Source organism: Strigops habroptila, chromosome 10 (genome assembly GCF_004027225.2).
Source record: "Strigops habroptila isolate Jane chromosome 10, bStrHab1.2.pri, whole genome shotgun sequence".
Classification (NCBI taxonomy): Eukaryota; Metazoa; Chordata; class Aves; order Psittaciformes; family Psittacidae; genus Strigops; species Strigops habroptila.
The window spans coordinates 24,356,220-24,376,860 of NC_046359.1; the positions used below are offsets into that span (position 1 = coordinate 24,356,220).

At 62.6% G+C, this 20,641-nt stretch overlaps 1 protein-coding gene across 3 annotated transcripts; it reads left to right on the top strand.

Annotated features, from left to right (window-relative positions):
* The first annotated feature begins 16 nt into the window (after nt 1–16).
* On the top strand, nt 17–19,162 carry LOC115613432. 3 transcript variants are annotated; one of them, XM_030498806.2, is made up of 32 exons: nt 17–522; nt 3,548–3,655; nt 5,039–5,194; nt 5,859–5,990; nt 6,097–6,288; nt 6,370–6,453; nt 6,541–6,659; nt 6,817–6,931; nt 7,204–7,290; nt 7,591–7,706; nt 7,864–7,987; nt 8,208–8,314; nt 8,407–8,488; nt 8,657–8,788; nt 8,862–8,993; nt 9,241–9,497; nt 9,646–9,769; nt 9,935–10,129; nt 10,433–10,588; nt 11,143–11,363; nt 11,699–11,876; nt 12,139–12,285; nt 12,504–12,902; nt 14,440–15,981; nt 16,196–16,276; nt 16,489–16,575; nt 16,699–16,790; nt 17,012–17,097; nt 17,649–17,715; nt 17,844–18,007; nt 18,290–18,424; nt 18,635–19,162. In XM_030498806.2, exons 1-32 carry the CDS (start codon nt 94–96, stop codon nt 18,868–18,870), a joined length of 6,282 nt encoding a protein of 2,093 aa, XP_030354666.1. In that variant the 5' UTR covers nt 17–93; the 3' UTR covers nt 18,871–19,162. The 3 variants fall into 3 exon arrangements, with proteins under 3 accessions (XP_030354666.1, XP_030354667.1, XP_030354669.1); XM_030498807.2 differs by having other exon boundaries at nt 8,660–8,788; XM_030498809.2 differs by lacking the exon at nt 5,039–5,194.
* The last annotated feature ends 1,479 nt before the right edge of the window (nt 19,163–20,641 follow it).

Here is a 20,641-nt window from a genome sequence, read left to right on the forward strand (position 1 = left end):
TCCCCGGCGGCGGGGGCCCCGCGCTGCCGCTTCGCCCCGCGCTGGCCGGGCCGCGCCACCCGGCTGCCCCCCTGCCCGGCGGCAGCGGGGAGGATGTCGGGCAGCACGGCGAGGAAGGTGCAGCCCTTCACCATCAGCACCAAGCTCTCGCTGCCCAAGTGTGCCGCCGACTTCCCCGGGGACGCCTGCCCCGGCATCGCCCTCGCCTCCGCTCTGGACAACCACCGCGGGCTCCGCCGCAGCCTCAACGAGCGCATCTCCCTCTACCTGGCCCACGCCCGGGCCGGTCCCACCGCCTCCGAGGGCCAGCCCCGCAGCCCCAGCCCCGGCGAGCATGGGGGCACCGACGATGAGCGGCTGAACCGCAGCTCCCTGGCTCGCTCCATCAAGAAGATCACGCTGTCCAACTGGCATGGGGACACCGGCGCGGGGGACACAGCGGGACCCGGGGACCCTAAGCGGGACGGCGGCGAGAGGAACCACAACAACAACAACAGCAGGCCAGGGAAAGCTCAGTTCAAGGTAAGCGCTCCCCATACCCTGTACCCTCCTCTCCGTGTCTCCCCTGCAGTACCCATTCCGGGCTGCCAAGGGACGGGTAGATCCTGGGGAGGTCCAGAGGATCCCCGCTGCCTTGTCCCCATGCCCCCGAGGTAGCACTCACTACAGGGCTCCTGGGGGTAGTTGCTTTTCTTTCCCATGTCCCCCCTTCAGCCCCCCCGTTTCCTCCCCGCACTTCTCTGTGCCGTCAGGCTGGAGGGCAGGAGGTCTTTGCTTCCCCTAGGGCTAAGATGACCCAGAAAAGCTCTGTCCTAGGGCCCGGCTGTGGAGGGCTCAGCTCTTGGGATGCTTGTGTTAAGGCAGTGGTGTGCGGGGAGCTGAGAACTCACTCTCCCATTTACCAGAGGGGAAACGGAGGCTGGGAGAAGGGAAGTGACTCATGGAGGGCCACACAGCCAGGCAGAGCTGGGACAAGGCTAGGAGCAGGACCCAGGGCTCCCAGCACCCCACCCTCTGGGCCTGAGCCCTAGCAGGCACAGAGGTCTGAATCCATCAGTGCTGGAGTCCAGGAGACCCCCTGTGAAGCTGGGATGGGGCGGAAGGCAGCTTGGAGACCTCACTGCTGCTGGCGAGAGCAGGCAGGAACTCCTTGGGATTTAACCCTGAACCGCAACAGCTGGTTTCCCGGCGGGATAGCACTAGGGAGAGCCGCACAGCCCACTGCCAAAACCCTCGTCCTCATTGCCAATAAAGGCCAGACACGGCCTCGCAAGAGCTGCCGCTTCCTCCGGCACGCAGGCAGTTCCTCGCTGGGTTGGCCGGAGCCTGCGCAGCCCAAGGGGCATCGGCACGAGGGCTCCCCTCTTTCATATAAGGCAGGGACATGTGCTCGGCTCTGCAGTGTGGTGCGGGACTTTCGGGAAGCTGCCAAGATCGGCCCCTCCTCCCTGTCCGGCCTGGGGGGGATGGAGCTGGAAGGGGGGGGCAGGCTGCAAGATGGAGCTTTGGGTGGCAGAGAGGGAGCCAGGGTGCAGGGGAAAACGTGCGTTTGGTGGGATGGCAGCCAGAGGACAGGAGAGAATGCTGTCCCCCTCACAGGGTGCATTAGGTCTTTCCCAAGTGTGCTCCCTGGCCCTTGGCTCTGCCCTGCAGGAACGCGGGACTCCTCTGGGATGGGCACAGTGCAGCCCAGGAGGGTCTGACCCCGCTCGTCCTACTTGTGGGAAGTCACTGGCACTTACTCCTTTATGGGAATGTGACGAGCGTATGTGCCATGTTAATCTTGCTTGTAATGAGGGAAAGAAGCATTCACAGAGGAGGCAGCTGAGGCTGCTGCGCTCGTTTCATGTGTGGCTTTGCCCGTGTTGTGAAGCCTGGGGTCCTGCTGCGAAGCGGCTGGATGCCAGGGAGGGCACAGCTCCTTCTCCCAGCCTTTGGTTGCTGCGAGTTTGTTGTGAGGGACCGTGGAGGGGGGGCAGTCCCGGTGGAGCAGCTCTGCGGGAATGATGAAGTCATCCTTGTGCCGGCAGCCCTGTTTTCCTGCGGCTGACGATTGTGAGACGGGGACTTTAAATAAAGCTCCATGTCACCTGCAGGCTTGTCTCCCACGGCTGAGCCCTGCTGCAGCCGGCGTGGGAAGCTGCTGCCTAAAGAGGGGCTTCCTAGGGTCTTATGCCCCGTAAGCATTTCATATTTAGCTCCCCGCCATCCCCTAAATGGCATCCAAATCCTTCAGCCCTGCTGTCAGGCAGGGGGGTGCCTTCTCCTTCTGGCACCCTCCTGCCAGACGCACTGAGCCTGCTGGGCCGTGACTCAGCCTTGCTCCCTGCCCGCTTTTCCTGCTCAGGATGGGATGCTGTGGCGTGCAGTGGTGGCCTGTCCCCTGCAGCCACCAACCAGGCTTCAGAGGCCCCTGGAAAGCTCTGGTGGTGCTCATCTCCCAGGAATTATAGGGTTGTTAGGCTGTGTGTGGGACTCTGAGCTGTTCTGGTGGCAGCAGCTCTGTGTGGGACTGCCATCCATGCTGAGACTCTTCTGCAATCCTGCAGACAGTAGAAAGCCACTTTCTGTGCAGGGAGAGACTCCTGCTTTGCCTGGGTTGGTTGCCCCTTGGGCACTGTCCCCAGGTTGGAGTGGTCCAAGCATGGTGGGCTGGGTCTGGCTCTCGCTGATCCACACCTCCTGTTTGCTCATAGGAGGGGATGTTGGGGCAGCACATGTTGCCCACCACCTCATGTTGCCCTGTGCACACTTGGATGGCTGTTAGAGAGAGAGCAAGATGGGCCTGGGCAGGGAGTGGAAGGAGATCCCTACACTGGCCTGCTACATCCAACAACCCAAGAAAAAGTCCATCTGTAGAGGATGAGAGTGACAGCCCTTGTGCATGATCCAATCAGTCCCACGCACCTCTCCCCTTGGGGCTGGGCTCCATTAAGAACAAGGTAACATGGAGTTCATCCTGGACCTCCTCTCTGTGCCTGGCTGCAGCTCCTGGACTTCCTTCCTCCTGCCTCTCCCTCCCTCGCCCCCATCCAGAGGGAGCCAGCCCTTCCCTGCAAGCCAGCCGCCCCTTAGTTCTTGCATCCCAGCCACACCAAGGTCAGGGATCAGCAGCTGAGAGGGTTCAGGTTTGTGCCTGAGTTAATGTCCTCTTGCAGTTAATGTCCTCCTGTGCCCTCGCGCCTCTGCCCTGCTGTCCTTAGATGATCAGGGGCCAGTGGTGACCAGTGAATGGGTTTCTGCTGCGTTTGAAGTCAATTCAAGGGGGAACAGGGTGTCTGTGTGGGAGGGAAAATGGAGAAGGTGCTGACCTTAGGAGCTCTTGGCAATTGCTGAACACATGGCAGGAGCTGCAGATGCTGCGCAGAGGAGCCTGGCCTGGATGCATAAGGAGGGATGGGAAAGAGCCCGGCCAAGCAGTGTCTGGGTACTGCTAGCAGCCTCCTCTGGCCCAGGGCACGGGGAGGCAGATGCACGTTCCTCCATCCCCCAGCTGATGGGATGGTGAAGCACTTCCAGGCTCATGACTGTGCCTTCCTGTCTCTAGGTCTTCCTCAGGAAGGATGTGGATGCAGAGGACGAGCAGCAGGAGGCTGGGAGCCTCCGGGCTGGTGGTTTCTGCTCGCCGGTGGACAGAGGTTCCCCCTTCTATGCGGTATGTGCCACTGCCCTCGCTGTTTAGGAGGGCACAGCTTGGGTATGAGCAAGTGAGGGCAGCCACTGGTGGTCTGCCCAGGTGCAGATGGAGCCTCGCTGCTTTAAATGAATGAGGGGACAAGCTGGGCATGATGGGGCGAGGGGTCAGCCCCTTAGGCCAGTGGGCAGAGGGTTTATTGCTTCCAAGGGAGCGGGATTACATGCTCCTCCAGCCCTGGCTGTGTCAAGAGACTCAAGATCCCAGAGTCACAGGAGGGCCTGAGAATCTGTGTTGCTATTTAAAAAAAAAAAAAAGGGAAAGAAAGAAAAAAAGACAGGATTTCTGTAGTTCTTGTGGTTAAGCAGAAAGGCTTTGAAAAGCGACTCCCATGCCGTTGGCGGGGCAGCACATGCCAGAGTGCTTAGAGAGCCTTAGTTGCCTGAAGCCCACTACTCTGCAGGCTCTTGGGAGATTGCACCCTGGCAGGCTTAGGGTCTGCTGAGACCCCATAGGGCAGCTTGCACCCAGCCCCTTGGGGAGGGAAGGCTGCCCCAGGCCAGCCGCAGGAGCAATTTCTGCCTGGTGCGAGGAGGCAGCAAGCCCTGCACCTTCAGGCTTCTCCTGGAGATGCTCAGGCTCCTGTTTGCCACCAATTAGTGCACGGTCAGGTCCCCATCCCTGGGCAGCGGGGTGGGAAGCAAGTGCCCGGGTGGCTGTGCCGTCCCCTGGGCTGCAGGCAGCTGGACCCGGGGCTGAGCCTGGAAGGGGGCCCGTGCTTTCGCTGGCTGACCTCCGCTGTCACCCCTGGCAGAGCTGGAGCCCTGACAGAGGGTTTCGTCAGCACTGTCAGCCCATGAGGCCGAGTCCCACAGGAGATGCTGTGCTTTCTGCCCCCACCACCGCTCGCTTGGGATGGGGCCTCCGGGTGCCCCTGAAGGGGGGACAGGCTGAGCTCATCAGGGACCTGCCCCATGGCTCTCCTATCCATCTCCTGGCAGTGTTGCTTGGGGTGACACCGAATAGATGCCACAGACATGAACGTTCCCTGCAGGGACATGCAGCCTCAGTCTGAAGGGGCAGCAAGCACCGCATCCATCTCCAAATTGGGTGCAGGGACCAGCAGAGGTGTTGGGTGCCATCCCACTACCCTGGAGTGAGCCAAGGCCGAGGGACAGCCTGGCAACCCCCTGCCAGGGCTGTAAAAGCCACCGGTGCAGCCTTGGTAGAGGGGAGCTGTGCCTCGGGATGCTGAGAGAAAACCCCAAGAACACCAGTGAAGGAGTGGGATCAGGGATGAGGCAGGCTGACATACTTGATTTGTGCTTCTGAAATGCTCCTGGGAGGTGATGGGGAGGGCTCCCTGGGGCAGCACACTGAACCCCCCACCTCTGCCCACCCCAGCTGGCAGCATCCCCGGCATCATCACCCCAGAAAGAGAGCCCCAAGGGTAAGGAACCCGCTGCAGCACTGAGAGGCGATGGGCGAAGCGGCACGGGAGCACCCCTCCTCCTCGACCCAAGCCCTCTGGTAGCCCAGTTCAACTGGGAGATGCTGCAGGTGAGGGCAGCCGGGTGCCCACCCGAGGGGCTGCGTGGGGAGCGGGGCGGGGGGCACCGGGGCCTTTCATGTGAGCAGCGGGGGAGGGCGCGCGCCGGGGAGGCTGAACTCCCAGCCCCGAGCGAAGCCGTGGTTGTGGCATGAGATCATGTTTGGCTGCCTCTCCCTGGCTGTCGGCCCCAGGGAGAGGGGGTCAGCCCACACCAGAGCCCTGCTTCCTCCCCACGTGCACACGCTCCTCCCGGCCCCCATCCTCCTCCTCCAACCAGTCCTTATCCCTGGGAACAGGGATGGTGCAGGGGGGCTGCTTCTATGCCATACTGGGTAGGGTGCATGGGCACTTGCACCAGGGAGGAGGGTGAAGGGAGAAGAGATGCTACATGCAGGGATGTCCTGTGCAGAGATGCTCAGTCTGGCCTACTGGGAGGGGGCCAGGTGCTGGAAAGAAGCAAGATGCTGCTCACCTTCCCACCCCCATTGCAATTGATGCCATCCTGAGCCCCTTTGCTGGCCTGTTGGTGCTTGAAGTAGATGGGTTGTCAGCCAAAAGAGTGTCCTTGAGTCCCTGTTGTGGCTTCGGAGGGGTTTGGGCTTGAGTCCCCAAAGTTGTGTCCTTGGGGCTCTGGTGGAGGTCCCTGGCCACATGGCTCTTCCCACACTGCAGGCAGAGGGCTGGGTGCGAGGCAAGCTGCGGGACCTGAAGGACGGCTGTGACCTCCAGGACTGGGAGGAGGTGGCTCAGACGCTGCAGCGGGACATGAAGGATTTTGAGAACACACTGATAAAGCTCAACCAGGTGAGGGTGGATGGTGGCACGGCTCCCATTCCCTGCAGCACCCGCATCCCTGGGCTCTCCACGGTGGAGGGTCCCTGGGAGCCCCTCACACTGAATGGGTCCACAGATGGGTGAGCAGCTGATGTGGCGGGCCAGCCCCAGCGCTGAGGCAGTGCGCAGGCAACTGCTGGCCCTGCGGGAGCAGTGGCAGCTCCTGAAGCAGACAGCCGCCAGCCAGAGCAAAGCCCTGGGTGGGCTGCGGAGCCTGCAGGACTTCAACAGGAAAGCCGAGCGGCTGGAGGCGTGGATCAGGCGCAAGGTGTGGGGTGCAGGGAGTGCAGTCCAGGCAGGGGGACAGCCAGGCTGTCCCACTGCCTTCTTACACTCTCCCCTGGCCCAGGAGGAGAAGCCATCCCTGGCAGCCCTCCTGCAGGAAAGCCCAGACAAGATCCAGCTCACCCGTCGCATCCTTGACTTGAAGCAGGTGAGAGGCAGCTGGGTGACCTGAACCTGGAGCATGGTGCAGGTCCTTGAGGGGGGATGCTGATGTCGGTGTCTCTGCTTGGGCCAGGAGGAGCAGCAGTTCCAGAGCCTGCACAAGGAGCTGAACAGCCTGGCCCAGAAGCTGGAGAAACAAGGCAAAAGTGAGAGCAGGAGCATCTCAGCCCGGCGCAAGCACCTCAACAAGACGTGAGTGGAGGATGCACAGGCTGAGCCGGGCACTGGGAGCCAACAGGCTGGGAAGCAGGACCCCCGAACCTCCCTCCTGCCTCCTGTCACCCCAGCTCTGCATAGCTCCCTACAAGGGCATAGGCTGCTCTTCACTTCTCCCCTTCCACTGGCGCAGGTGGCTGCGGCTGCAAGGGACCCTGAAGGAGCACCACGAGGCTCTGCAGCTGGCCCTGGAGGTGGCTGCCTTCCTCCAGCAAGCAGATACCCTGCTCAGGGCCATCCACACCAAGGTACCAGCATGGGAGCCAGGGTCAGCCTGGTGCGGGGCTGTTGCATGGCCAGAGCAAAACTGGGCAGGCAGCACCTTGCTCTCATCCCCTGCGTGGCAGCTGCTGTGGTCCCAGCACCCTCAGCCTGGGGCTTGGGGAGAGAGCTGGAGGACTGAGCCTGGTGTAAGAAAGGAAACCAGTGGGGCAAGCACAGCTTTGCAGCACCCCTTTCTGCCAGAGCTGAGGGAGGGCCCTGTCCTCCTGCTGCTGCTCACTGCAGCTTCTTCTTACAGCAAAGGAGCATCTGCGGTGTAGGGAAGCCAGGGGAGGGAGAGCCATGCCGGGATCGGGATGTCAGGGACATAGCCAGCCAGGTGATGGTAAGTGCAAGGCTCTGCCTCATTCTCTGAGCCCTGGGAAGCGTCCCAATAGAGGGGAGATGTGTGTGCCTTCCCGGGTCAGCACTGGCACCAACCAGCAGGGCAGGGGCTCCGTGGGCACCCCAAAGCCGTGTGGGGTGGTGGGGCTATGTGATGGATGGGGGACCCTCCCGGGGGCAGGAGGGGACCAGGTTTGGACCCACAGGGCTGGTGATGGGTTGCCATCATGCACTTGCACTGTGGCCACGGTGGCTCATCCCTCACCCTGTCATTGCTCCCTGGCTGGTCTCTCTCCTCCAGATGCTGGATGTGACCGTGTCCCAGCTCCTCAGCCTGCAGCCCAGCCTGGCAGCCCGAGTGAACCCCAAGCACCGAGAGGTGAAGGAGAGCTGGGCACAGCTCCAGCAGGCGCTGAGGTAAGGCACAGCCTGGCAGGACCCTCCAGCACTAGACATGGAGGCCTGGGGAAAGACCTGGGTTAGCTCCTGGCAGTCTGACTCTGGGGCACCAGCTCCACTTAAGGTCTCTCTTCACCCTCTGCTCCCCTGGGCCTCTCTTGTGCCCCTTTCCCAGGACAGAGAAGGCTCCAGTGCTAGTGAGCAGTTCCACGGTGGGAAAAGCTGTGGCTCCGAGTGCTGAGCCCCAAGCTGCAGGGAAGGAAGCAGGAGACAAATGGACAAGAGGTCCTGGGAGCAGGGTGAGCACAGATATCTGCCTTCCTCCAGACATCACCGGCACCTTTGCCTTGGAAAAATGAGCAACCTTATGGGAAAGGGGATCAGGTGTTGCACAAAGCCCGAGCTGAGCACACCTGGACCTGGCCCCACTGCTTATGGGAGGTGATAAGTGCGAGGCCTGGGACAAAGGGAAGCACGCTTTGGGCTGGCAAGGTTGGAACAGGAGCCTTTGTGCTGTAGGTACTAAAGGATGTACCAGGGAAGATGGTGGAGCACAAGAAAGGAGAGGAGAGCAGCCCTGGCTCCCCAGTGGCGACACAGCTCCCTCATGGAGAGGACAGCAAAAGGTACCGGCTGTGGGGAGTGGGATGGAGTTGGAGGGGATGGGGATCCCCTGTGCAAGGGGGGACCTTGCAGTCCTGACTGTCCCTCTCTGCAGGAGGAGGAGAGAGGCAGAGGCTGAGTGGGGGACACGGCAGCCAGAGGCCCACGTGCAGGATGTCTGCCACGTGGTGAACACAGTAATGTCTCCCCAAAAACACTTTGCTCCCTGACCAGCCAGGGGAGCCAGCATTGAGCGGCAGGACTCCCTTCCCTGACCCCCTCTTGTTGTTTGTGGGCATGCTGCTTGCGCACGCATGCCTGTCCCTGCTCCAGGCACTAACATACCATATCTCCCTGCTCCTCAGCAGACTGTGTCCCCGCACAAGGACAGCGTGGGTCCCAGAGTCCGTCCGTGTCTGGTGGGGGATGTGGAGAGCCTGGAGACAGCCCAGATGCAGCGGGAGCCCCTCGACCCCAGCTCCAGGGCCGAGTTCCTGGTGAGCCCCCTCAGGTGTGGGGTGTGGGGTGACAGCAGCAGGGCCCATCCTAACCACCCTCCCTGCCTCCCAGGAGGGGCCGGCACTGGGGAGGCCCCCGGGGAGCCCGCAGGTGGAGGCCATGCTGCGGGAGCTGGGCGAGCTGTGGGAGGACCTGCAGAGGAAGCATCAGGAGAACGGTGTTGTGCTGCGGGAGATCGATAAAGTATGTGGAGGCAGGGCTGGGGTGGGCACGGGGCATGCCCCTGCTGCAGCTGCTTGCTGGGGATCAGCAAGCGAGGCCAGAGCTGCAGCGTTGGCAGTGGCATCTCCATCTGGCATCCGGAGATGCTGCTCCAACTGTGCCACTCAAGCTGCCAGTGCCCTAAGTACCCACAGTGGGGTGGCAGAATGGCTCCTGCCTCCTCTGGGTGGCTCAGAGCCAGGCTGATGGGCTTCCTCCTCTCCTGCAGGCACTGAGGCTGGTGGGGGAGCTGGACCGGGCTGAGCGGTGGCTGCAAACTGTGGCTGGGTCGCTCTCGGAGCCGGCTGCCATGAAAAGCCCTGTGGAGCTACGCCAGGACCTGGAGGAGATGGGCCAGCTGGAGAGGCAGCTCGTGCTGTGCGGCATCAAGCTGCAGGCACTGCGGGAGGAGGCGGCGGGCGAGTCGCCCACCGAGCACGAGGGAGCGAGGAAGATGCAGAGGAAGGTGGAGATGGTGGAGGATAAGTGAGTCCTGGGGGAAGGTGCCTCCTCTCTGATCCCCAGGTTGGGCAGGGAGGAGGATGCTCGCCCTGAGGAGGTGCTGGGAGGATAATGCTTGCCCCAAGGCAGCGTGGATGGTGCCAGCATGTGTGATGAGTGCCTGTCCCCACAGGTTGGCACGCGTGCAGGCAGCCCTGCGGCGCCGGGCAGCAGACCTGCGTGACTCCCTGGTGCTGTCTGAGTTCCTGCAGGACCTGCAAGAGGAGGAGGCACGGAGCCGGCAGGGACCTGCAGCGGTGAGCAGTGGGACCAGGCATCCCTTGGGATCACCCAGCATCTGGAATTGGCACAAGGGTTGGTCTGTGGCTGGAAGGGGGATCCCATGGGTGCCCCCCTCCAGCCCAGCTGCCTGGGGGTGTGTTTCCCACCTCCCTCACTCCCATTTTTTCTGTTGGCTTCAGCCAGGAAGCGGGCATTGCAGCTTGCAGGGGTCTTTTCCCCTGCTCTTGGCCCAGGCCGGGCAGCCACCAAGCAGCGAGGACTTGAGCCATCCCTTGGGAGAGCTGCAGGAGGCTGTGGAGATGCTGAACGATGCAGCGAAAGAGCGGGAGCGAGTCATGGAGGTGGCAGCAGAGACAGAGAACCTGGAGCGCCTGGTAGGGGACAAAGGCAGGGGGTCTGGGGAAACAGCTGGGTAGTTCCCCTGCAGCTGGACATGCTGGCTAGTTGGGATGGGGCATGCACCTCGGCTGGTCCCAGTGGGACGTAAAGGCATTGGATACATGGGGGCTGCTCTGTGTGAAGTTGGTATCCCGATCCCTCCTGTTGCTGCTGCTCCGTGCCCTTCTGCAGGCACACAGCAGGGTACCCTCTGGCTGGGGTGGGCTGGGGCTGCACGGTGAGTCGTGGCACAGAGGGTCCCGTCCTGGGGCTCATCCCCTCTCCCAATGCCCATCCAGGTGGCAGAGGCGTCCCCACGACTGGAGGCCCTTCGATGCAGAGCCGAGGCACTAGTTCGTGACATCATCCAAGCAGAGAGCGGCTTCACTGCAGTAAAGAGTGAGAAGGATCTCGAGGGGCTGCAGGGCTTGCTGAGCCAGCAGCAGGAGCTGGAGGTGAGACCCAGGGAGCACCGTGCCCATGGTGGGGAGGTGTCCCGGCTGGCTGGGGCCGTCCCAGGGAGGCACTGGCCCCCAGGGGCCCAGGTGTCGTAAGCCTTGGCACGCTGCGGCGGGCTGGGCTGGAATTTTCCAGCGGAGCCGAGCCCTGCCCCGCTCTGCTGCCTCTGCCAGCACGGGCCAGGCGAGGGGAGAAGAGCTTACGTCAGCTCCCGTGTGCCAGCGCCCAGCTGCCAGCACCTCGCTCATCTTCCCAACGCAGGGAGGTGACTCATGCCAGCAGAGCGGGGAAACCAGGCAGCCCTCCGCTCCGCCCGTCCTCCCACCAAGGGTGGCTCTGCCTGCTCCCTGTGCCAGCACCCTTCATCCCCCCATCTTCCCCTCCATCCGCACATCCCCCTCTCCATCCCCACATCCCCCCTCCATACCACATCTTCCCCTTCATCCCTGCATCCTCCCCTCCATCCTAGCATCCCAGCACACAGGAGAGTCCAGCCTGGGCACAGAGGGGTTAGATGCATCCTGAACCTTTTCTGCCTTGTGCTCTTTAGTGTGCAGTGTCAGAGACCCTGCAGGGGCAGCTGGAGGAGCTGCAGAGGGCAAGTGCACACTTGGAAGAGCTGTGCCCCGCTCGGCTGTGCCCCGTCAGCCGGGAGGTGCAGGAGACGCTACGTGCCTGGGCAAGGCTGCAGGAGCTGCTGCAGGAGACCCGGGCCCATGTGCAGCAGGCCAGCCGGCTGCGGCTCTTCTTCAAGGATTATTTGGCCATGATGTGAGTGGCGATGAGCCATCAGGGTTGGCTCTGCAGTGGCTGGGGAGCTGGTGACAGCATGGCATGGAAGCATGGGCTACTGGCGGGTACGTGGGCAATGCCAGAGCTGCAGTCAGGCAAGGCCATGGGAAGCCTGGAACAAAGGGCTGTGCCAGGGCTCCCTGCTGTGGGGCAGCCCCACAGCATCTTGCTCTGCTCCAGGAGACTTGCTGCTACCCTAGAAAGCTGATTCCAGCCATCCCTGAGCGTGGGAATGGCTTCTCTGGGGCCTGCAGGGCTGGGGACGGACTGAGTCATTCCTCAGCCTCCTCAGCCCATTTTTCAAATGCCTACAGCTCCTGGACAGAGGACACGCGGGCTCAGATCTTCTCTGAAAGCTCAAGTGGCCATGGCCTCCCAGAGACTCCATGCGAGGAGCTGGAGAGAAGGATCGAAGGGAAGCTCAAGGAGTTCGAGGCGCTGGCAGCATCAGGGCAGCAGCTGGTGTCTGAGGAGCACTACCTGAGCGCAATGGTAAGGACTGGGCAAATGAGGACGGGGAAACCCTCAGCACCCCCCCAAAGTCCTCTGGGGACAGTCCCTGGAGGAGGGAACAAGGTGTGGGTGCAGAGCCCCAGCAAGTGGCACAGGGCCAGCCATTCAGCTGTACCATCCTGGGGCTGCTCAGGGCAGGAAGGAGTTTCACTCAGCTATTCTGTAGTGAGGTGTCCTGGTAGGGCCAGTGTCCATGGGGCAGGGGTCCTTGCAGGCTGACCAGCATCTCTCCTCCCCTCAGATAAAGGAGCGCCTGGAGGAGCTGCAGAGCATGCTGGGCTGGGTGCTGGTGCGCTGGCGAGCACAGAGGCATCAGCGGGACACAGGGAGCAAGCAGGAGGACAGAAGAGACCAGGAGAGCCCCCTGGGCATGCCCCCAGCCAGCCAAGTGAGTACCCAGCCATGTTGATACTGTCAGGGAGCAGGATCAGCCTTGAGGCTGAGGATAGCAAAGGCACTGGGTGGAGCGGGTGGTGCAAAAGTAAGGGAGGGATGTGTGCCAATAGCTCTGGGACTCTCAGGCAGGGCAAAGGGAAAATTGTCCTGAGAAAATGCCTGCCTCTGGCAGCCCTTCCTCCACATTCCCTCTCTTGCCTTGCTCCCCAGGAGCAGCATGCCCTGTGTGCTCAGCCCCAGCTGGAGAGCATCCACAGCCCAGTGGAGTTCACACCCTGCTCCGTCCTTGAGCCTGTGCAAAGATCAGAGCCACGGCTGCCAGGGGGAATGGCCATCTCCCCTCCGGCATTGCCCAGCTCAGATGACCCATCAGCAGTGGAGCAGAACCAGAGGGAGCCCAGCAGCTCAACACCCCACAGTGCAGGACCCCCCGAGGAGGCTGTCATCTGGGATCCTGCTGAGACCTCCACACTGCTGCTGCCGCCGCGGGGCTCCGGTGGGCTGGGGGGGACGGTCAACCTCATCCTCAGCATCAGCAAGAAGGGCGAGAAGAAGAAGGCGCAGCCGGTGCCTGGCAGCGAGCAGCTGGGGGAGGAGGCGCTGCGGACGGTACGTGGGAGATGGCAGGTGGCTTTGGCAGAGCCATGGGTGAGCACACAGCGCCTGTCCCAGGGCCAGCCAGGGCGGCTTCCCAGAGCTGTGCACCCATGCAGACCGGGAGGCTCTGAGGGCTGCAGGGTAGCCCCCATGGGCCGTTTTCAAGCGAGCTGTTGGGGCTGTATCAGTCTCAGGAAGAGGGACCTTCGGCTGTGCTGATGCCAAGTGGTGCCCAAGGGCCGAGGACCAGCTTGCGCCACCCCCTTTGCCTGCGCTCTCCTGCTCTGGCTCCTTCGCCCATTCTGCCCTCAACTCTCTCTGTGTCTTTCTCTCCCCCTGCTCAGCTCCCTGCCACTAAACCCTCAGGCTGTAAAACCTTTTGGAAGCGTTGCCAGGGGCTTTTAGGAAACACTTGGGGTAGTTTAAAGCGAAAGAGAAAGCCGCCTCACCAGCCAGTGGAAGAGGTAACGTCCCCAGGGGAGGCTGCATGCTGGGCAGAGTGGCTGCATGGTGTGAACCTGTCTGCGACCATTGCTACCTACCTCCTTGCTATGCAGCTGTGCCCTGCCAGTGGTGGTCCCTCAGGAGATGCCATGACCTCCAGAGTGTGATGGGTGCTGGGGCATGTGAGGAAGGGGTATGGGCAGGGCTGGCTGCAGTTTGGCCCCCTGGATAAGTGGTTTTGGTAGCTATGGAAGGCAGGAGAGCCTCTCCCGTCCATTGACAGGGTGCAGCAACAGTGCCTTGCGCAGCCGGCTGAAGGGAACAAGGGTGAATGGGGCCATGTGAGGCTGCATGTTTGAGGAGGGCTCATTCCAGGTTGCATGGCCTGTAACCCTAGGGCTGGGAGCCCAGTATTTTGTTGGTGTTTGCATCCGGTTGTTGCTCCAGAGTCTGCATGAAGCATTGCGTGTCCCAAGGGCAGCCGTGGCTGGGCACCCCAGTGCAGCCAGCCTGGGTAGCCTGAGGGAGAGGACCCAGGCTGGAGAGGTCACAGGGCATCGAGGCAGGGCGAGGGGCTGCCAGGCTGCCAGGAGGGTTTTGGTAACAAACACCCTCCAGCTTAAGGAGTACAGGGGGACACTGCTCCAGCTCCTGCAGGCAAAGCCCTTTGCTTTCATCTTTGCAGCTGTGGAAACCCAGGAGAGAGGCTGCGGCCGGGCTGGAGAGGGTCTCTGCAGGGAAGGGGAGTGCTCAGCCCCTGCCCAGTGCATTCACCAGCCCTGCTGCCTGGGGCCATACAGCAGTGACTGCTGTCTCAGTAGCCACCCAAAAGTGATGGCACAGGCAGCCCCCACTGCACCCCACCAGGGGGACTCCATCATGGGCAGAGATTCCCCTGCCTGCACTGAGGTGGGAGCAGCCCTCGGGGGGGCTGAGGTGAAGCCGTGGTGCGCCCAGCTCGCCATGTGCCGCTGGTGAGCGTTTTCGGCTGCCTGCCCCCTGGCTCCCCACTTGCCAGGGCACAGCATGGAGAGAGGGTGGTCGGTGCAGGGTGATGGAGGCTTCAGCCATGGGGGTCACACCTCTCTTGTCTCTGTGTCCCCAGGCACAGCCGGAGGCTGGGAAAACCTCCAGTGCAAAGCGGCAGCTCGCTATCGCCCGACGGCCTCCAGCATCCAGCGCTGGGACACCAGCCATCTCTCACACCCTGCCCAAGGCTGGGGCCGGTTCCCTCTTCAACAGCCTGCAGCGGCGGGAGCAGGCGAGGGCCGAGCAGGCCCGGCTGCTGACCCTGCAGGGCATCATGGGTGACAGCTCCCTGCAGCCCGCACCCGAGGAGCGGCACGGCCCCAGCAGCACATGGCCTCAGAAGTGCAGCCGGAGGAAGGGGGGCCCGGGGGCAGCCGCTGCTGGACCCCAGCTTGGGGAGCTGCTGCTCTATGTCAGGAACCCGCTGGTGCGGGACATTGATGCGGAGTGCGGGGTGGCCCCCCAGGACACCCACGTCCCAAATCAAAACACCACATGCCCCCACCTTTCCCTGGGCTCTGTGCTCAGCCTGGAGCTGCCCCGGGACCCAGCGGTCTTGGGGTGCCACCAAGGGGCCACGGTGCGGCGGGAGGAAGTGGAGGGGCAAGAGCAGAGGCAGGTCAGGGTGGTGAGGTCACAGGAGCCCACAGGCACCCATGGGGCTGTATGGCAGAAGAAGGCAGATGTGCATGGGCACAGTCCCCAGGGGCCTGGCGAGGGGCTGGGGACATCCCCTAAGAGCGAGCGAGGAACATGGTTCGAGGAGGTGAGCTTCAACCCCAGCTACAGCCAGCAAAGGGCACACGGTGCTGGGGAGGAGCGCTGGAGCTCAAGGCGCCCTGGCAGCGCTGGTGAAGACCCCCTGGACTTCAGGCCGAGCCAGCCGCCCCTCATCGGCCTGCTGCACAAGCAGGTCGGATGGGAGAGGGATGAGCTGTCTGCCCAGCTGAGCCGGGACGGCAGCCCCGGTGCCACCGGCAGGGCCAGGCATCGCGAAGCCGCTTGGCTGGAGCTCGGGCCATCCCCTGCTGGCACACCAGGCAGGGCAGGAGCCGTGCCTAGCCCTGCCCGCACACAGCGGCCAGCTGGCAGTGGCCAGCCCAGAGTGTCCCCAGCGTCCCCCGTTGCCCCCACCCAGCTCTCCGTCTTGGAATGGGCGCTGGGGGCCCCTCAGCCCCACAGCCCCGCGTTGGGCACCAGAGAGGTTTGCCACCCTGCCCATGGGCAGTTTGAGGAAGAGGAGGAGGAGCTGCAGGCCATCTGGGATGGGGCGGATGAGCGGCAGGCACCCAGCCTACCGGCAGGCAGCCGTGCCCACCACCGACCAGGGAGCAGGGCAGGCAGCGTGCCCAGCGCCGACGCCACTGCCGGCAGGCCCCTCATCCTCTCGTCCGCCAGCAATGTACTAGTGGCTAAGTTCACTCTTCCCACCGCTGCCCGGCTCCTCCATAGCCCTTCGGGAGAGAAGAGCCCCAGCACAGGGCACAGCAGCAGTGGCAGCCCCAGCAGGCACGGAGCGTCCCCCTGCACAGAGGAGCTGGTGTCCACAGCCCCCTTGGATGGCCCCAGCGCCTGGGATCGGCAGAGATGTGGGGAAGAGGAGAGAGAGGGCAGCAAGGTGAGAGCCAGGGGATGTCCCTCAGAGTCAAGCAGTGGGTTGGGGGACATTCCAGGCAGCAGCTGGGTTACCCACTCCAGCAAACTGCACCCCAAAAGCCTACAAACAGCACAGAAAATTGCTCCTGCTGTCCCATTCCCACCTTGGCATTGTCTGCTGGGGATGGGTCAGACAGACCCCATTGCCGTGTCGCTCACCCCCTGTCCCCTCACAGGTCCCGCCTGGTAAAACAGAGTTTCAAATGATGGAGGGGACACTGGAAAGGAAGCATGTGTTGCAGACAGGAGGGAGGAAGGTACATGTTTGGCTGCGGGGCTTCTTCAGGGCTGGGGTGCTGTGACATGGCAGGAGGCATCCAGGAGTGAAGCCAGGGATGCTCCTGGCACTACCATGGCAGTGCTGCTGGGACGGCAGAGCCCACCGGGGCTGGGGTGCATTTTGGGTTGCCAGAGCCTTCTTCTCCCAAAGCTGTTGGTGTCACAGCTGTCCCCTGCTTGTGTCCCACAGGCCAGCTGCCGGGCCTGGAGCCTCTTCCATGCCGTGCTGATGAGGCAGACGCTGTGCTTCTATCAGGACCGCAGGGACAGCCTCAAGGTGTGGTGGGGGAGAGCGGGGTGACATGGGACGGGGTTGGCAGTGGGGCACCCTCACCCCTGCAGCCGGGGAAGGCAGAACCTGCCAAACTCACTGTTGTTCTTGCTGTTCCCTGTGCTGCAGAGCTCCGTGGTGGCCCTTCCCCTGAACCTCGCCGGGGCAGTCTGCACCCCGGATGCTGAGTACACGAAGAAGACCAACTGCTTCAGGCTTCAGTGAGTCACCCCAAACCCAGGCAGCCAGGGTCTTGCAGCCCTCCCTGATGTGCCCCTGCTGGCACAGACACCCACCGATACCAGCCAGCGCCAGCTCAGTCCACTGCTTATGATTTCCTTCCTTCTTTCTCACCTGCTTCCCCTCTTTCCCAGGCTGGCAGGGGCTGTGGTATTTGCACCCCGTGTCTGTCTCATTGCTGACATGTTCTCCCTCCCTGCAGGCTGCAGGATGGCTCTGAGTACCTACTGAGGGCCCCCTCCCAGCCCCTCATGAACGAATGGGTCTCCAAGCTGCAGCAAAACTCAGGTGAGCAGCCCTTGCTGACAGAGCAGGGGCCTGCCTGTATGTGCGTACCACGGTGTGCTGGTAGATGGGGGGTCAGAAGAGCAGCAGTATGGTGTTGTCTCTGATTTATGCCTCCTCCTAACTAGCCTTGGGAACAGCAGATCTCTGCCAGGCAGGATTTGGAGGCTTTGTTTTCACACCCCATACACAGTTATAAATCAGGAATAGCACAACTGACGTCAGTGGAGCCGCAGCAGCAAAAAGCTCGTGTCAGGAAAATTGTAATTGCGCCTTGGTCTTCTTGCATCTTCTCTGTGGGGCCTGAAAAGCCCTTGCCTGTCATCCAGGCAAGGAGACTTGTAATACTGAGGTCTTCCCACTGCTGTACCCGTACCAAGGGGCTTTAGGTCCCACCATAAAATCATAGGCTGGTTGGCAGGACCAAGAGCAGGCATTGCAGCAGGAGGTTGGAGGGGCCCGCCATGCAGCACGGGCACCCAGACCTGGGGCTGGCTCTGCGGGACGGTCCTGCACACTGCCTGCACCCAGCAGGATGTTTGCTCTGCCCCCAGGTTTCCCCGAAGTGGATTACTTCCAGGTGGCAGCACAGCATGTCGAGGGCACTGGCAGTGCTGGGGGGTGAGTAGCCAGGAGCCGGCTAGCCGGGTCTCGTTGTTACAGCTCTTTCCCATGCTTGCCCATGTGTGCTGCTCCAGCAGGACATCGTGGCGGCCAGTCTGGTTCACTAAATCTCTGCTACTTTCCAGTTTCAGCAAGGTCCCCAGCCCTGGGAGCTCCCACCTCCAGGGACAGCATCAGGTCACAACCACCAAGAGCCAGGAGATCGTGGTGGTACCCCGCTCCAACGCCTGGCTGCAGCGGGCTCTGGGCAGCCAGGATGGCCCATCCAATGGGGCTGTGGCAGCAACAGGTGACTTTTCTTCCTGGCTGGGCTCCTGCTGTCCTCTGGCTCCTCTTCCCGGTCCAGAGAGGTGCAAGGTTGCTGACTGGGGGGAACTGAAGCCTGTCAGTCAGTCTTGAGCTTGGTGTTGTCTGGGCCAGGAGATCCAGAGCCCTGTGCCCAGGAATGGGGTTGGGGGAAGCACCAGTTACCTCCCTTCACTTCCTGGGATATATTTCCGTGTCCTCTCTGGGGCTGACAAGAGTGTCCTGTGGTGGCCCTGCTTTGTGACCTGTCTCTATTCCGCTCCAGAGGATGCTCATGTGTCCAGGCACAGAGAGCAGCAGTGGTCACTCAGAGGGTCCCCGGGGCTGTGGGACAACAGCTGCCAAGACGACGACTACGGGCTGGTGGCCAACAAGAGGAGGTCCTACTCCTTCACCTCAGGTAGGACCTTGGTTTCGCTGTTACTGCCAGAAGGTGGCACCACTGGCCCTGTCCCCATCGACACCCGAGGGCAGGTGCAATGCTGCTCCAGCATCCACCCGGTCTCACATCTCTGTGCCTGGGCTGCAGCCCCCTACTCGGGGCGGGCTCTGGGGGGCTGGCAGCGCCTGCTGTCACCCTGGCCTCCCTGCTGACTGCTCCCTCTTGCAGCCACCTACCAGAAGATCACTCCAGTGGCTGTGCCCAAGGAGCCCGTGGAGGCCGGGAGCAGCTACTCGGTCACGCTGTACATCGGGGAGCAAGCGCCAGCCATGCCCCGGCCACGCTGCCACTCCTTCGTGGCCCGGCCAGGCACCCCACAGGACACGCTGGGGGAGAAGACTCCCGGTCCCCCTCGCCCCAAGAACAAATCTGTCTTCAAGAAGTTCTTTGGGAAGAAGGAGTGAGCCCCAGCCGAGGGCAAGAAAAGCCCTAGCCTGCCTTTTATCCTCTTGGGTGCCATCACGGCATGGTCTCTGCTCCCAGCACCAGCTCACCGCCTCCCCGGGGGAGAGAGGCTGCAGGGAGCGGCTCCGCTCCAGCCGCCGCAGCTCCGGCCTCAGCCCGGCACTGAGCACCCCTCCTGCCGGGTGCTCTGCTGGGTGCGCTGGCTCCCCAGGCATCCTGCCGACACGCAGCACAAGCAGGGGTCGGGGGGTGTTGTTTTTATTAAAAAATAAACAGACACATTGTCTGCAAGCTTCTTCCTCCAGCAGCACACGTCGGGCTCCACAGGGTGGCCCTTGCTGCGGGGGAAGCCTCAGACGAGGGGGGCCTCTGCAGTGGGGTTCAGTTCTTCTTGAGGGAAAGCCTGAGCCTCTCACAAGGATGCTTTGTCCTGTGGTTCCTCTGTGCCTGTACCCAGCCCAGCTAATCCCATGGGGCATCTGGGCCCCTTTTCCCTGCTGTGGGAGCTCGGTGGGGAAACCGCTGCAGGCAGAGCAAATGCTCCTGACTGCCCAGCCTTGCCAGGCCTGCCCAGCCTTCCTCTAGTGTAGGATGGCCGCTGGCCCAGGTCACGGCAGGCGGGTGCTGTGTGCCATGGAGAGGTCAGGGGAATGTAGCCAGACCCCCAGGGCTTCCTGCAAACCAGATAGTTTGCAATAACTTTACCAGGCTACACCAGCTTCAGCTGCCCTGGTTCCTGCCTGCACTGGTAAGGGGGAAGAGGAGGTGGCCCAACCTGCCCTGAGCACGCACCAGCCCCAGGGGGAGAAGGGGAAGCTTCTGGGGCTCTGGGTAGCAGGGCCCCTCCCTGGCAGGCTGTAAGGCTGGGCTGCACACACTCCTCGCCTTTTGATACATGTTTTGGGGCTGAAAATAGAAGTGCTGGCTGCAGCCCAGCTCTGCAGCAAGGGCTGAGAGAGGAGAAGTGCTCCTGTCACCCCATTTCCCTCCCGCAGTGCCGCTGGGGATGGAGGTGGGCACGCCGGCATCACCGGCAGAGGGGCTTTCTCTGTGCTCCCAGTGAGGGGTGGGAGGACATGCCAGCGAGGGGTGTTGCTGTGCGTTTAGTGCTCCCCCTGTGCCTTCCCACCTTCCACTTGGCTCCATCGCTCTTGGCTCCGGCACCTGTTTTCCTCCGGCACTGAAGCTCAGCTGCCTGCGCTGCCTTAATGGGAAGAGGCGAAGGGGATAGCAGGGCTGGGAGGGGGGAATGTCCTGGGAGAGGTCCAGCCCGGGATGGGCCGGGGAGGAGGCTCCAGCCGCACATACCAGGAGAGCAGCCGGTGGGCAGGCGCCAGTTCATTCCTGAGCAGCTGAGGGGCCCGCTGGAGGGGCAGTGGGTGCGGGGGGCTCTGTGAGGGGCCCCCACCCTCAGGCCCCAGGGGGTTGGTGCCGACCCACAGTGGGGTGGGGGCTCAACAAGTGTCCCGCCATAGCCCGAGTCCAGCACAGCAGCGTGGGGTGACATGTGCCATCCCAGAGAGGATGCTGGCATCCGCAGCACTGCTCTCAGTGCCCGGGGCTGTCCCCCTTGCACAGGGTACATTGTCTCCCCGGGGGGGCTTCCCACCCGCAGCTTCCCCTCTCTCCTTCCCCACGCTGGCGCTCGGCCCTGCTGCAACCCATTGACGAATCCTGGTTGCCGTTTCCTATGGCAGAAGCCACTTCTCCTCCCCCTGCCCCGCTAATCTGCCCGTGCCTGCAGGCTGCACCTGCTGAGCCAGCGGAAGC